Here is a 15,840-nt window from a genome sequence, read left to right as displayed (position 1 = left end):
GCTGAACAAGAAATTAAATGCTAGGCTTCTTTTGTTCATTTGTTTGCTTGTTTTATGGGATGGGTAACACCTAGAGGCAGTGGCAGGACCTCTGGGTGAAGCTGCTGGCACAGCTGTGTGCCCCTTCAGATGCCCCAGCAGGTGATGCAACCAGCAATAGCTCTGAGCTCAAAGCATCCCCCTACAGCCCCCACTAATAACCACTTCTTCCTTCATATCCAAAGCCCCGCTGGCACCCAGATCTCCCCCCACAGACAGATGGACACAGAGCAGAGCAAGCTGTGACATTACCTTCCCAGCTCAGGGGGGCTGCATCTTCCCAGCAGGCACACGCGCGGCTCACGGAGCAGCTTTGGGCTCTGACCCTATGCCCCATCCATATTCAGGATCAGCTGAAACCAGAGGAAACCCCAGAAGAAAGCTGCCCAGAGGCTGGTCCAGGAGCTGGGGACCTTGGGGCTGGGGCAGCCCTCTGCTCAGCTCGCCCTTGATATCTGCTGGAAGACAGCCTCCAAGCTGATTCATTTACTTCTTTGGCTTCCCATGCATTTCATGTGCTCGCAGAGGAGGGGAGGGCATTTCTGGGTACCGTCGGGGGAAACGGTCCTGGGGAGGAGAGCCAGGGAGCTGGTGGAGGTGTGAGTCAGGGGGTGGCCAGGCCATGGGGAGCCGGGGGGATTCCAGCAGGGCCTGGAAAGCGGGGGTGGCTGGAGCGGTGAGGATGAGTGCAGTTTTCAGGCACGAGGAGGTGGGGTGAAAGAGTCAGAGGAGGCCCATGAGTAACCGCAGAGGGGGCTGCTGGGCTCCCTCAACCTGAAATAGCAGCGGCAGTTTCACCCCATCAGTGGTTTCTAATGATTTGAAATATTCGGGCAGGGGACCTGGGACCACACGGGACTATCAGGAAAGGGGAAAATATGAGTGTGGCTTTCCTCCTGACTTTCCTCCTGACTTTGTCCTCCACAGATACTCTCCTACCTCACTGAGCAACACAGCTAGCAAAAAGTGAGTTGTTATTGCTGCTTAAGTTATTGCAAGTTGAGTTATTATTATTGCTGCTCTTGGTAAGGCAGCCAGAGATGACAGAAGCAGATGTCCATGATGCTACTTGGCACTGCGCAGAGGTCTGGGGCCAGACCTGATTGCCTGCACTCAGGTGTCCAGAGCCTCTGGAGACACTCTTGAGGACCCACACCCATCCTGACTGCTGGCCCGGGTGGGTGCAGGTGTCCCCAGGACCCCGCAGCAGATCAGCCAGCCCTACCGTAAACCTCAAGGCATTGCAGCTGGCCCAGGATGCCCCTATTTATGCAGCTGAGCTGATTTCCTCTGCAACCAGAGCTCTGAGGCCCAGCACGCATGGAGAATGATCCACCATGATGACACCATGATCCACCCCACGTGTGCAAGTTCATGGGAAAAGTAGCAGGACTCTGATGGTAGCACTTCCATAAGTGTTATGGCATCTTCAGATTGGATTTGGACAGCCTGCCTTTGGCAAGGAAGCCTTATGCACCAGGGCAATACCAGGAGTGGAAATTTCAGTGGGAAGTAACTTCTAGTTTACATATAAGGTGACCCTAAGATCCAGCACTGGAGAAAATAATTCGTATTGTGAACTACTCAGAAGCTAAATTGTATGCCATATATTGACTTTTTATATCAATGAACAGGTCTTACAATGGAAAAAAAAATCAATTACATATAAATCTGTGGAAAAGGTTCAGAAGTAAAGCAGAAAATGAAGTTATCCCACCAGCACATTGCCGAAATTTATCTTTGATTGGTCAAAGTCTGCTGTATATTTGCTCCTTGAGCCTGGTTGCCTGTTACCTCAGCACTTGTTCTCAAGATACAGGGTCCAAAAGCAAGCAAACAAAAAATCTGCTAGGAAATTTACATAAGCATGGTCTTCATGTAAGCTCAGGGTTAGGGAGCCTAGTGATTCGATGTAGGTTATTTCCTTCCTTCTCCTTGTTTTACCTCATTGCAGACCTCAAGAGAGCTGGGATGTTCCTCCTATGCTAAGTTGCCTTCTTTCTTTTCACCTTCCTTCTTTCCACCTTCCTCTCTTCCTCTGTCCATTTCTGTTGTCCCTGGCTGTGTCAATAGGATAATCCTTACAGACTGTCAGCATTCCTTGGGCTCTTTGCTTGTTCCAGAATGAACCACAGCATCGTTGAATGGCTGAGGTTGGAAGGGACCTCTGGAGATCCTCTAGCCCAAACCCCTGCTCAAGTAGAGATAGTTCAGATAGGGCAGCTTGTCCAGGACCATGTCCAGCTGGATTTTGAATATCCCCAGAGCTGAAGACTCCACAACCTCTCTGGGCTACCTGAGCCACCCTATCCTGAGATCTTTCCCAAGAAGGCAAGGGAGAAGACAGCAGCATGCTATCAATCATACCAAATGAAGAGGGGAAGGAAATACAGTCTGCATATGGGCATGTAGAAAAAGGGAAAAACAAAATAAAATACCCTCTCTAGTCTTAGTGACAAGCTCCAATTTCCTTGCCCATGGGCTTTTATTCAGATTGCCCCTCCAGAGCTTCCAGGGACCCTTCCATGAAGATTCATTGCAAGGGTGGGCAGCAAAGTAGGAAAGCAAACCAGGCGGGGGCTCTGCTGGCCTCTTCCTTCCTTTTTTTTTGAGAGAAGATGCTCCAATAAACAGAGCTAGAAAAAGAAGGATGAATGGCACAAAGTGCACACGGTGCTGCTAGTGGCTCCCTTTTACACCCAGGAGGTGCAAGGAGGCTCATTCCCGGGGACAGTCGCTATCAAAGAGAAAAACCTGCTCCCTCCCGTAGAGCTCGGTCAACACCTCCTCCAGCTCCCCCAGCGTGAGGAGATGGACCTCGTTCTTGTCATTCTCAGCAATGACTGCCCAAGACTTTCTGTGGTTGTTGTCCACCTCACAGCAGGCGCTCGACCAGATGTGGCTGGGTTTGTTGACCCTACCCTTGGCGATGTAGTTGTTCCCGGGCACAGCGCCCACCACGACGTAGGTGGCATTGCAGTCCTGCGTCCTCCTCATCATGGTTTGCTGCTCATAGTTGTTCCAGGCGCCGCCGTTGAGTTTCTCATCCTGGGGGACTATGTTGGTGAGGCTGAAGGTAGCTGTCCTGCTGACGGAGTCGGGGTGGTGGCCACTGGGGTTCAAGTGGCCCCGGTTCAAGCCCGTCAGGTTCTTGTAGTCCTGGAGGACAGCCTGGCTCTTGCCAAGCTGCTCTAAAGTGACGTTGAAATAATTCAAGAGGGTCCATTCTTTTTCCATCGTTTTGGGATAACTTAAGCCCATCAGCTTGAAAGGTAAAGAGAAAAATGTGTTAGCAATGGGGATGGGAATAAAAGAGCAGGTTTCCTTGGAGCACGAGCCTCTGAGTGCCGAACACTCGTGTGTTTTCTTGTCATCTCGGCATATGAAAACTCACTAACCAAAGAGAAATCTCAAAGCTACCCCTCCTCGACAAATACAAGAGATTAAAATAAAATAAAGCTCAAAACGTAGCTGCACTTGATCTGACTTGTGACCTTTGAAATCCAGCCGGCAGCAGGAGCGTGGGCAGATGATGAGGCAGCGAGTGATTTCCATTCTCTCACGTTTGAGAGGTGACTTTGGCGAGACACATTTGTGACACATCTGGTTCCTTTTCCTCCCATCTCCTAAACCCACAGCTGCCCCGGGGCTCTCCCCAGCTCCTGCCACCCCCATTAATCACATCCAACCTTCATCACCTGCATCTAATCACCCTGTCACCAGCTCTAGCCTTTGCTCCATCCAGCCCCATTTCCACAGCAGTTTTTCTCTGTCTCTATGATTTTCATGCCTTTTTTTTTTTTAGTCCAATCTGTCAACACCCTCGTGTTTTACAGGCTTGGGGAAAACAAGAGCACAGATGTCCTATTTAAGGCTTAGGTCTCTTGGGGAGTCCTTGCAGATGGACAGGACAGGAAGAGGATGAGGAAAGCCCATGGGACTCCCGGGGGGAGGTGAGGAGGAGTCAGCCTCCACTGATCTGCTCTGATTTTGCTCCCCACTTGGGAAGAAGCATGTGTATGCATCAGGCATACCACACTTCTCAAACACTAGTGTTTGCCTCCTCTAACCCCATGCCCAGGGAAATGGGTTGGGAAACCAATCCTAGAGGTGGGGTTTCCCAGGGAGGGCTACAGCTCATTACAAGGATGAAGCTTTTTGCTCTAATAATTAAGCAAAAACCTCAGTGCAAGTGATATCTGGTACCACTGCGCTAATAACGTTTCTCAGAGCTGAGCCGTGCCAGGGAACACAAATGTTTTCCTTCTGTAGCATCACTGAAAGTAAGTTGGCAATGATCAGCCTCTTAAGGCAGCTCATAATTCCCAAAGAGAGCTGGGCAACCCAAATACCAAAGGGCACCACGCTGCAAAAAGGCCTTTGTAGAAAGTTAGCCAAATCACAGATTTTGCAGATGGCCTGGGCTGGTGCTCCAGGATGAAAAGAGAAAAATTTATCCCCTCTGTATATGGACAGTGGCATCATACCAAATTAATTGCTTGAGTTCCTATGGCCAACAAATGCAAATGCCTTTTTTTTTTTCTTTTGATTTTCCTAACTGTAACACCTTTATTTTCATATTTACGAAAACTTTTAGGACTTCCTCGGGAACAGGACACATGGCCTTCTTCTATGGCTCATTCTCACCTACATTCTCCAGTGGTGCAGCCTACCAAATTTAGCTGCTGTTGGCCATCTCTTTGCCGTGATTTGGTTCCCCACCCCAGCATAGGACAGGAAAGGGGGTGCATTACACAATGTGATATCAGGTAATTTGACTTTATGCTCCCCTAAGCTCAATGCCGAAAAATGGGCATTTTTAGGGCATGACTCATCTCAATCTCCTGATGACATCTCAAATTCGTCAGAGGAACTGCACGGCGAGGGGACAGATGAGATGAATCCCATCCAGTGGGTCCATTTACGGGCCGGCTTTTCATGAGCAGAGGTTGATGTGCGGTAAGAAAGGACACTCACCTGGGGCTCAACCAGCCATGTTTTAGGCCTTGTGCCAGGCCCAGGCTGGTACAAGTAAGCAGAGTACACGGGAATGCGCCTGCTCCTGTCGTACAGGGTGGCAAAGTAATACTGGTTCTTGTAGCGCTGGCAGATCCAGGCTGGGTTCTCTGGCTCCAGGGCGTCATTCGGGGGGGTTTCCCGGAAGAAAAACTGCGGGCATGAGCTTTCAAAGGACGTCACCACCTCGCCGCGTCCCAGCCAAAGGCAGCTGGAGGAGATCTGCAGCAGAATCAGCAGCAGCGGCGGCATCGCGGGGAGGACTTCGAGGGATGGGCTCTTGCTCACCTAGAGGTCAAATGCAGACAAGATAAGAGAAAGCTCGTTAAACCTGGAGTCATTTTTGTCCTCGTGGGACATGTTTGGCAGAGAGGACACCTTTGAAAGATCAGGGAGAGAACATTTTCTCCCCTCTTGGATACAGAAAAATCAGGAAGGGAATACGGGTGGAATCTAGGATAGGTTTCAATGCCTCGATGGGGCAACAGCAGGAGATTTCAGCCCCTCTGAGGAGTGATCCAAACCCCATGTCTCATCAGCTCACACAGCAAAGTTTTTTTTTTGCAAAACTAACACTGCTGCTTGGAGAAAACTATTTGGCCAAGCTGGTAATGTAAGCATCTCCACAGGTCAGCTGCTGGAGCCCCGTTGGATCACGGGGGCACGCAGGAAGGTCCAAGCTCAGCAGACAGCAGCATCTGCCCCGAGGCATGGTGCTGGGACAGGGACCTTCCTTCCAGCTGACCCATTTGGCCAAGAGCTCAGTGGGAAGGCTGAGTCCCGAATCAGAGTCCTGAATCTCAGCACTTTGGGTCTTTTTATGTATTTATTATTGGTTGGTTGGTTTTGTTCATTCGTTTTTTTGCATTGGCATTGGAAAAAATAAAAATAAAAAAAATAAAAGAAGCAACCCAGGCTGGAAAACCCCATGTCACAATAGCATCTTGCTCCCTTCTGTTCCAGGGGCCTTTCTGCAGCACAGGACCTCAGCTGGGCACATGCTCTACCCAAACGGCTTTGATGTGCTCACGGCAGGATTAATCCCCCCTTGAATCAGATGTATAACCCCGAATAGTCCAGCCTGGGGTCCTGGCTCTCAGGCAGCTGACATTGGGCAATATGCATCCTCCTTGTGTGTGTGGGCAGTCCAGCCCCCGAAAATTAGCTTAGACATTTGGATGCAGAGACGGACCGAGAGGATGGTAGCAGGAAGTGTAGCAATGCTGATATTGAGGGGCAGCTCTTCCCATAATTGCAAAAAATTTCTACTGATTCACATCTTCAGCTTTGCTGGTTATTTTTCCTGTACTGCAAAAGGAGCTGGCACAGGAATTTCTATTTCTTGTCCAGAAATAGTCTTATTTCATCTTTCTCAGGTGTTGACGTGATTGTTGGCAGTCAGCAAGATCTTTCTGTTTGAAGAAAACTGCTCCAAATTTTCCTGCGATGCAGGATGCTTTATCTTCTTTCAGCTGCACACAGGCTTTGGGATAGCTGTGATATTTCCATTTTCATTGCTAGACGTTCAACTGAGTGGTTTTAAAATAATTAGCATTTGAAATAAGGCTGATAGGAGAAGCAGCTGAAAAGATTCACGGGAGGGAAAGCTGCCGTTGCCTCTAAAACACAAAGCCCACCTTTGGCTGGGGAAGTGTCTGAGCTGAGGACTGCTGGAGGCTGGGAAAGTCACCTAGCACATTGCCCTTTTCGTGTTATTTTCCCTGACCCTCCTGTATTAATTTCCATTGGGTTCAGGAGACTGAGGTGGAGATACCCTTGGTCTGACACAAGGCATCAGGTCCTTTATCTCTTTACTAACACTTGACCAGGAACGTGGTGACAGCAAGATGAAAACTACGAGTGAACCACAAGAGGTGATTCATTCCAGTACCCTCTAGAGCATGACAGTAGCTGACCCATCTCAGGCAGAGAAGTTGCCTCTATTGCATCACCCCATCCACGAGCTTTATATATATATATATACACACACAAAACTGATTTCATTTCAGATATATAGAAACCAACCTACCGTGTGAAAGAGCAGCACATAAATTTGTTTATTCACGTGATTCTGCTTGCAACCCCAAAGCAGTAGAGGATTTTCAGATGCCCCTGCTACAGTCTGAAACTGGCTGTGGCTGGGGGGTGGTTTTTATACGATCTCCAGGAAAGGAAATTTGGCAATAATTCTGTTTTACTGGATTTTTTTGATCAGGATTTAGAGTGAAGTTGCCCTGGGGTGGACCCAGGACCAGTGTTGCAAATGTGTTTTTCCAGAGGCCTTTTTCAAGGTCATGGGCAGAATAAGCTCCCTCCTCTCGTTTAACTGTTTGGTGTGAATTTTCCAGGTGACTTGGCAACTGAAACTTACGGGTTTATTATACAAGGTGTTTTATGGCATTTCTGATAGCCTTGAATCGAGCCTTTCCTATGGCCATGAGCCATACTCTGTCTGTGGGCCAAAATAAGGTCTTGAACCTACTTTTTCCTGAAGTTGCATGAGAAAGAGGGTACGAACACAAAGCCAGCTCCCATCTGCTTGGTACATGCTGTAATCGGCCAGCGGTAATTCGAAGATAAGGAATGCTCCCAGATCAGGTGTAAAGGAGCACCTGGCTGCTCCAGCCACCCTCAGGTCAGGAGCGGACTTTGCACCCAATATCTTCAATGCATCTCCTACAGCCTTGGTCCAACAGCTCTGGGAGATAATTTTAGCATTATTGCTGAAGTCCTGATGGAGCCGGCTAGGTTAGCTGAAAAGATATGTCCTGTTCAGCCTGGCTCGTGCTGTTTCGTTCCAGTGCACAAAACGTCCTCAGGGCTTGTGAAAATTCACAAAAAACATGTGATAACCCCGTCTTTGGGAACTAATTAATAATAGTATTAATAAATACTATAGTGATGATGATAGCATGATGATGGTCATCATCAAGATGAAAAATTTAAAAAAAGAACACACTGGAATCTGTTTTCCTACAATTAACCATCTCAGTTAACCATTGGGTACCTTCTTGTGCATCTATTCCCAAGGCTTCCTCCCTGTATTTTTTCCCCAAGGTATCCTAGATCAGTTCCAATATTTGGCTGGGGCAGCAGGTGAGTTGCAGAGGCAAAACCTCTTCCGGGTGTCCCACCAGGCTTTGGTGCCTTTTCCAGATGGGTGACACTGTGCCAGCTCCAGCAAGGTCTGCAGCTCTAACAGGATCCAGGGGATCAGCTTCTGGCAGTGCCAGTTGGGAGGGGGTTGGCTCATTCCCTTTGGGAATAACATTCCTTCTTCAAGGTTTTGTTCTGAGCATCACCAAAAGTGTTTTGTTTAGTTTAGTTTAGATTTTTTAATTTTTATTTTTTTCCCCAGATCCCACCTCATTTCATTATTTCCTCAAAGACCAAGGTTTAGCTCACACGGTGACAAATTTCCACCTTCCTCCAATCTCTGTGTCTTTTAAGTACCTCACCCGTATTCTCCAGATCTTTACTGTCTACTTTTCTATGCTTGAGTTCTTCCCTGGGCCAGTCCTCCTCCCCTTGCCCTCTGTAATATAAAACAGTAAAGCTCTGCCAAATATACACGTATAAATTCTAATTTTCTCCTACAGAGGAGCTTAGATCTCAGTAACTGCAGCCCACCCTTTGTCCGATGCATTTATTCTGAAGCTTAAGGAAAAAAATTAAAAGAAATATGGCAGTCAGCGGTGAGGAAGGAACAGGACTTACCTTGAAGCAGTATCTCAGGAGCAGCAGCTGAACTGTCACCTTGTTCTTCCCCCTTGAGAAACAGCGACATGTCGTGAGTCCCACTGCAATAAATACCTGTGGTGGTGTTACCTTGCTAGGCAGCTGAACTCCACCACAACCACTCTCTCTCTCCCCCTCCTCAGAAGAGGAGGGGAAGAAGTAAAGGAAAGAACAACTCACGGGTTGAGAGAAGGAAAATTTAATTAAAGGGAAAAATAATTATTAAGGAAATATTATTATTAATTAAATAATTTAACTAAAGGGAAAAAAGGGAAAGGGGAAAAGGGAGGGGGAAAGGGAAAAAACAAAACAAAACAAAACAAAACAAGTAAAGGCTGTGTGGAAGTGCAGAGGAAAGAAATTACTCTCTACTTTCCACAAATGAGCGATGCTTGACCATGTCCTTGAAGCAGGGCCTCAACGCATGTAGCCGGTGTTTGGGAAGACAGACGTTTGGGCAACGAGAGCCCACCCCTCCCCTCTTCTTCCTTTTTCTCACCTTTTATTGCTGAGTGTGACACCATACGGTATGGAATATCCTTTTGGTTGGTTTAGGTCAGCTGCCCTGGTGATGTTCCTTTCTCACTTTTTTGCCCACCCCCTAGGAGCGTTAGAGAGAGTCCTGGTGCTGTGCCAGCACTGCTCAGCAGCAGACACAACGCTGGTGTGATACCACTGCTATTCTAGCTCCAAGTGCAGAGCACGGCACTGTGTGGGCTGCTGCAGGGAAAGTTAACATCCCAGCCAGACCCAGTACAGCCCCGTCATAAATCTGCCCCTTTTTATAAAAAGTGAAGCTTACTGAAAAACATTATTATTCCAGGGAGATTTGCTCATGCCTGCCCAGAAATGGGACAACAAGTGCAATTTGCTATTTCCTCAGAGTTTCTCCCAAGTTTGCTGACTGGTGTCACGTGTCACAGACAGACAGCTGTGTCTGGTGACTTCCCTCTCCATTTCCTCATTTCCCGTGGGGCTCTGTTCTCAGCAGACGGCCTTTGGGGTCATTAGATGGCACGGCCTGTCTGAGCACACACAGGTGCTTTGCTCTTCTACAGCCTCTCAGAATACAGTTAACATGGCATTTTCCCTTCCCTGACTGTAAAGACTTTGTAACAGCACTTGCCAACATCGTCCTATAGATTTTGGGGGCATATACTGTCCCATTCTTTACTCATTTACATTTTCTAGATGCAGCAAGAGCATTTTAATATTATATCTCACTGGACAGGTCCTCTCCTATGTCTGCACCAATACATGAACCACAAGCACCTTCTCCTTTAGCACAGTGCTTATCAGATCCAAATCGCCTGTTTACGACACAGCTGATACCCAAATTGCCCCTTCCAGGGAGAGTAAGTATGGAGAGAATTGCATATTGCTCTGCTTGCTGCTTTATACCACTGCTGAGCCCGTGTTCAAGCAGCACCCCAACCTGCACAGAGCAGAGGCTTGGTGGAGACAAGGGTTCTTCCACCAAGAGTTGATAAAAGGGGTCTGGGGGGATGGATGCAGATGCTGCACGCCTCCGAAATCAGAGGGAATGACAAGAGTTGACTCCCATGGTCTCTCAAAGGACAGCTGAAGGAAAGATGCTGGTTTCCTACATCAGTGGGGGAAATGGGACTGAAGATTGTTGATGACGATGACCAACCACCACCTTCTGTAAATGGGGAGCATCAGAGTCTGGGACCTGGACCAGAAAGGGGCTTGACAAAAGCTGTGGAGTCTGATGTCATGGCAATGCCAGAGCTTGGCCACTGGAAGAAAATCACAGAATCACAGCTTGGCTGAGGTTGGGAGGCACCTCCGGAGGTTGTCTGGTCCAAGCCCCCTGCTCAAGCAGGACCACCAAGGGCAGGTTGTAGTCTCGCAGCGTTGGAGCAAAGGGATTTGGGAAATCAAGTTTAAAACAGCACCTGACGGACACCTCTGAAGAAGAATTGCAAGATGTTGATGGCTGGGGTCCTGGCAATGCTCACTGGTCCTCTGCTTTTAACACAGTAAAATGGCAAGTTATGACTGCTCAAAAGAAGCCACTACATGCAGAGAAAGGAAGAAAACAGGCAGCCAACATCAAGTTTCCTTTTCTTCAAAAAGGACTTAAAATATTCACAGCAAAACAAGAAGTAGGCAAAGCAGATATCAGCTAAGGTGATGCAATCAGGACCCAGCTGTGAAATCAAAAATGCAGTGGAAACATGGTTCAAGTTCTCAGAAGGCCTGGTGGTGAAATCCCACGCAGAGCAATTTGTAACGAGACAGTCTTGGAAGAAAGAATGTTTTTCCATGCAGCTGATACCAACAAAAGCTAATCTAGGGTCACCCTAGAGGTGGACCTATGCAGGATTGTTATGTGGGCATTTTGCTGTTGGAGACGAAGGGCAACGAGCCCAGATTAGTGACCAGTGGGAATGAAGTTGGACTCCTCCACATGTCCATAATTTTATTTAATTGGGAAATTTTTTCCAGAGTTCGTCAAAAAAAAAAAAAAAAAAGTGCTGCGGCTGAAATATAGATGACTCTCAAAGAATACTGTAACAGCCAGTTGGTGAAATAACCAGAAGAAGCCACGGACCTCACACCCTATTCCCAAGGCCTATTATGTCATGTTTTTGCATTTCACTGATGTTTATAAAAATTGTGCTCTAATGCTTAACAGCTGGCATTGTCCTGCCTTCCATGTCAGTATAGACAATGGTTGCACGGTATCCAGAGCTGCACACTTTCTGGATGGGGAGGAGGTGTGAGCGATGTTGCACGCCCCCTCCTGCAGGCCAGCTTCCAGGGGGTTTGTCCTGCAAGACAAGCCTTCACTTCTTCAGCTCTTAAAGAGATGAAAAACAGCCTATTAGATCCTCCAGTCTTCTCCTGGTCATGTGGGATTTTTCCTTGGGAGCCTGGAGATCTGTACATGAAGTACTTTGAATATTTTTTCCATGTCATGGTTGAAAAGAAACAGTGTTTGCAGTATTTTTTCTAGGGAAAGTGTGTGGGTGTCCAGACCTGGCTTCTCCACAAGGATTTTGTATTTTTTTGTATTTCTTTTTTTAAATATTTACTTATGTTTCCTTTCTAGGAGATGTTATAGACTTCTGCTATAGGAGTCCATATGAGGAGAAATACAAACACCTCTTGTGACTGCAGGGCCAGAAGGAGAGGATTTAAAACCAGCAGAGTCAAACAGAGGAGGGCACTATTTCTTCTGAAAAAATAAATAAATAAGAGATGCCACCAAAGCCTTTTTTTTGACTCTTCTTTCCCCATGGAAGAAGCAAGTGAGGAGACACAGAGCTACCAGGTAGCTCGAGCAGCGCAGATGCTCAGGAAGGAGCAAATCACAGCAGCAGAAGCCACAGGGGCACGATAAATCCCAACGCAAGGGAGAAAAATGCTGCTCGGACGTGAGCTGTGTTGTTCTGGTCTGTTCTCCTTAGAGGGCAGCAAAGATCCTACCATCCCCTGGCCACAGGCAGGGCCTGAAGATGCCTGGACGCTGGACAACCCTCAGAGACCTCAGGTTGTGGGAAGTGCCCTGCTGATGTGAGCAGGGCACAAGGGGAGCGTGGGCAACCTGGGGCCAGCCTTTGCACCAAGGGACACGGCACAACCCTTGTCCAGGGCCGTGCAAAAAGTATCACTCTTATGAGGAAAATTAGGCAGAGAGGTAAGGATGTAAAAGACAAACGAAGCTGCCTAATTCATCACTAGAACCGGTGCCTAGTTTTAAATGGTTTACCCTGAGCTATTTTTTTATGCAACATCTTAAATGCTGACTTTGGGCCAGTCTTGTGTTTCGGAGACAAATGCGGCCCCATAAGGATCAAGAAGCATTTTGAACGTATTCCAGCTTATCATGATGACCTAGCACATGATTTATGTTGTAACCCAGATTTGGGTTACCTGGAGTTGCTTTAGGCATGTGAACTCCATCAGACCGAGCACCACGGTCCCGGTGGCAGCGGGGTCTCCTCTGCGTCACCGACAGCGCATCGCCCCGCTGCAGACGCTCAGCCAGCTGGCAGGTTGCCTGTGGTTTGCTTTCGCTCTTTCAGTTTTGTTCAGCTTTTGGAGACCAAAAATCAATCCGTTGGCTTTCACTTTCTGATTCTCCTGCAGCAGCAGAGGGGCCACTGGGGAGGGCTGAGCAGCCACCGAAACCCCATGCCCCAGGCAAACACCCCGCTATTTCTGCGGGTTGGGTGTTGCTGGGCGAAGAGGGGGCAGGATATTTGCCTGGGAGCAGAGGTAAAATGCAGATGGCAAAAGCAGAGATGTGATATTGATGTAGAAGGAAAATAAGAATGATGTCCTTATACCTGTTTTATGACACATGGAAATCTTAAAATAATCTTATATAAAATAATAAGAGATATTCATCGCCAAAATCTCTCTCTATGGGGTTCATCCTAATCCAGGCATTTGAAAAACACATTTACAAACCTGTCCTTTTTAGTCAATAGAGAAAAAAATGGCATCTCCAGAGAGATGCACGCAGCCCAAATTAGGCAATGTAAAACTGTGTAAAATAGTTCAAATTAACGTGCTTATTTCTGTGTTGAGTATAAACGCAGTGTGAGCAGATAGCTCCATCACAGATGTCTGGCTTTTACATACTTGAAGTCTTGTGCAATTGGTCCACCCCCTCTCTTGGTGCCTGTGGTTTTGGGGTGCAGTGCCCATATCTGCGAAAGCATCGCAGGCCAAGTCCAATCATCACTGGGGTTAGGGCTCCAGGATTCAAGGCAGCTCCTTCCTATGTGCCCAGGAAGAAGCTGAGCTTTTTCACCGTAGGATAAAAACTTCTGCATCTTCACACCTTGTGCAGACTACAAGTGGTTGCAGATGCAGCCCAGGTTATGTCAGGTTCATGGGTTTCCCCACGGAAAAAAAAAAAATTTAATTGGCTCAAAGTTCGAAAAACTCAGCCCCGTGACTCAGGGTGAGGAGGCTGCTTCCCTGCTGATTTTAGGCTGCTGCATTGAAAATGGCAAGCACTGAATCGATGGGGAAATGCTGAACCTCTGCCAGTGACCACAATGTGTTCAGGTCAGGAGGCTCAGATCCCTCCTTGCTAGCCCTGTCTCCTCTCATGGCCTGGGTCATGGAAAACAGCACAAAAGGGGAAGACTAGACAGATCTGGGATCTTGCCTCTTGCATTTTTAGGGCCTCAGGAGACCCCTTTCTTATTGTTTCTCCCACAACAGCCTTGCCTCATTCAACCTGCCAGCACTGCGGCTTCCCTGCTGTACCTAAAATAGTTAACCACAGCCTTTACTGCAGCCCGTCAAGGCGATTAAAATTAAACAGCTGTCAAGTTTAGCAAGCTTCGGTGAGCAAACCTTCTCACTTTCCCTGCAAGCTTGGAGCACATCCTGTCCCCCCTGCTCTGGGCTTTGACCCGTGGGTCGCTCACCTCCAGCAAGGTGCAATCTTACCCGGAGAAAAGCAGCAGCCCTGAGATGATGCCCGTGCCAAAAAAGAAAAAACAAGTGTGCTGGGGTGGTAGATTGAACTGGGGAGTATCTCACAGCCTGCAGTTGTTCCTCAGGTAACCTGGAAGTCCCGAGGTGTTAAAGCATTTCTGTGGGATTTCCTTCTTCCCACCACGCTCTTATCCGTGAGCTATAGCAGCACTCAGAATTGTACTTTGAGTTCATGGACAGGTTGCTCCTTCTGGAAACTGAACCAGGCTGTGGTTTCATACAGATACACTTTTTTACGAAAAAGATATTTTCCCAAAAAATAAAAAATAATTAAAAAAAAAAACACTTTACTTATTAATACAACCTGCTTATTAAGCCTCCGTTGACTTGTCTTCCTGGAATATGTTACATCTAGGGCCCAGAACTCACAACGTAGGTGGACTCCCAAATCCTGCTGGGATGTGGCAGGACTGAAGCTGCCCTGAGATATGCCACCAAGGTAGTCAGAGGCTTGGGGCACGCGTCTTAGGAGAGGCTGAGGGATTTGGGTTTGCTGGAGATGGCTGCCTACAGCTCCTTAGAGGGGCAGCTCCAGAGAGAAGGACATCAAGCTCCTTGTTGTAGAGCCAGACACGATAGCGAAGGGCAGCAGCCACAGATGGTGGCTTCGGAGGTGCAGGATAGAAAAAAAATGTCTCTAGGAAGGTAGCACAGGGCTGCCCCAGGCTGTTGGGAAATGACAGGTAATGAACACGGAGATGACACAAGGCTTAGCTGGATGAAACCATGACCAAGCCCCTCTAGAACTGGCAGCGTTTCTGCTTCGAGAATTGGAGACCTCCAGCCAATGTTTCAAATAACATTTCCATGATCCTATGGTAGATTTGGCTCCCATCTTCTCCCACCCTAAAGCACACATCTGGAAAATTATAACAAGGCAGTAGATGACCAAATAGCCCACTCCTGAGAGTTGTACCTTAAGGTCTTCCCACAGCCCAAAGCCACAACACGTCACCACGTACATACCTCGCAGAGCCCAGGGGAGGGCCCATTCCCAGATCCAGTGCTCAGAGTCCCCTGGAGCATGGATGAGACCCCGTCAGCTCATTTTGTCCCAGAAGGCGATTTTGATGATATCCCATGGTCTCTGCACCAACCCAGAGCTGTGCTTCCACCGCTCGGGAGCCCCAGGCCGGCCCCCTGTGCAATAAACAGCCCGTGTTGCTGCACGTTAATTATGCTGAGGTTAATGAGCAGGTGCGCCAAGGAGATTTCCAGTCCGGCTGCTGGCTCACCCTGTATGGAAATCAGGCTGTTCGTCGGGGCGGATATATGTCAGAGCATCGCTAATTAGAAAGAGCAGTCCCATGATCGGGGTCGTGCCTTGGGTTGTCCCTGCTGGACCTGGCATCCTCCAAAGTCCATGGAGGTGGCACAGGAGGAAGGGCCAGATGTCCCTATAAACACTTCACCTCTGGAAAAGTCAGAAAAGATGTGAAGATGATGCCTCGTAGGAGGGTCGTAAATCCCACTGCAACGCAGGCATCGATTTCTGCTAAGGGCTAAAAGAAAGCCCTTGGAGATGCTGAAGCTGCCAGGAGAGACCTTATTCCTGATAAG

At 48.0% G+C, this 15,840-nt stretch overlaps 1 protein-coding gene across 9 annotated transcripts; it reads right to left on the bottom strand.

The window, feature by feature from the left end:
* Positions 1 to 1,527: 1,527 nt before the first annotated feature.
* On the bottom strand, positions 1,528 to 15,420 carry LOC310897249 (endonuclease domain-containing 1 protein-like). Of its 9 annotated transcripts, none has more exons than XM_083830655.1 (4): positions 9,166 to 9,280; positions 8,773 to 8,824; positions 5,017 to 5,343; positions 1,528 to 3,303 (listed from the first exon to the last, which is right to left on the bottom strand). In XM_083830655.1, the coding sequence occupies exons 3-4, from the start codon at positions 5,305 to 5,307 to the stop codon at positions 2,758 to 2,760; spliced, it is 837 nt and encodes a 278-aa protein (XP_083686781.1). In that variant the 5' UTR covers positions 5,308 to 5,343; positions 8,773 to 8,824; positions 9,166 to 9,280; the 3' UTR covers positions 1,528 to 2,757. The 9 variants fall into 9 exon arrangements, with proteins under 9 accessions (XP_083686781.1, XP_083686777.1, XP_083686776.1 ...); XM_083830651.1 differs by lacking the exon at positions 9,166 to 9,280 and adding an exon at positions 9,293 to 15,210 and having other exon boundaries at positions 1,530 to 3,303; positions 8,773 to 8,855; XM_083830650.1 differs by having other exon boundaries at positions 1,530 to 3,303; positions 8,773 to 8,855; positions 9,166 to 9,221.
* Positions 15,421 to 15,840: the final 420 nt, after the last annotated feature.

The sequence above is a fragment of the Anser anser genome, assembly GCF_964211835.1.
Source record: "Anser anser genome assembly, chromosome: 1".
NCBI classification, from domain to species: Eukaryota; Metazoa; Chordata; class Aves; order Anseriformes; family Anatidae; genus Anser; species Anser anser.
Note: the sequence above shows the minus strand (reverse complement) of the source record. Positions and strands in the feature narration are given on the sequence as shown.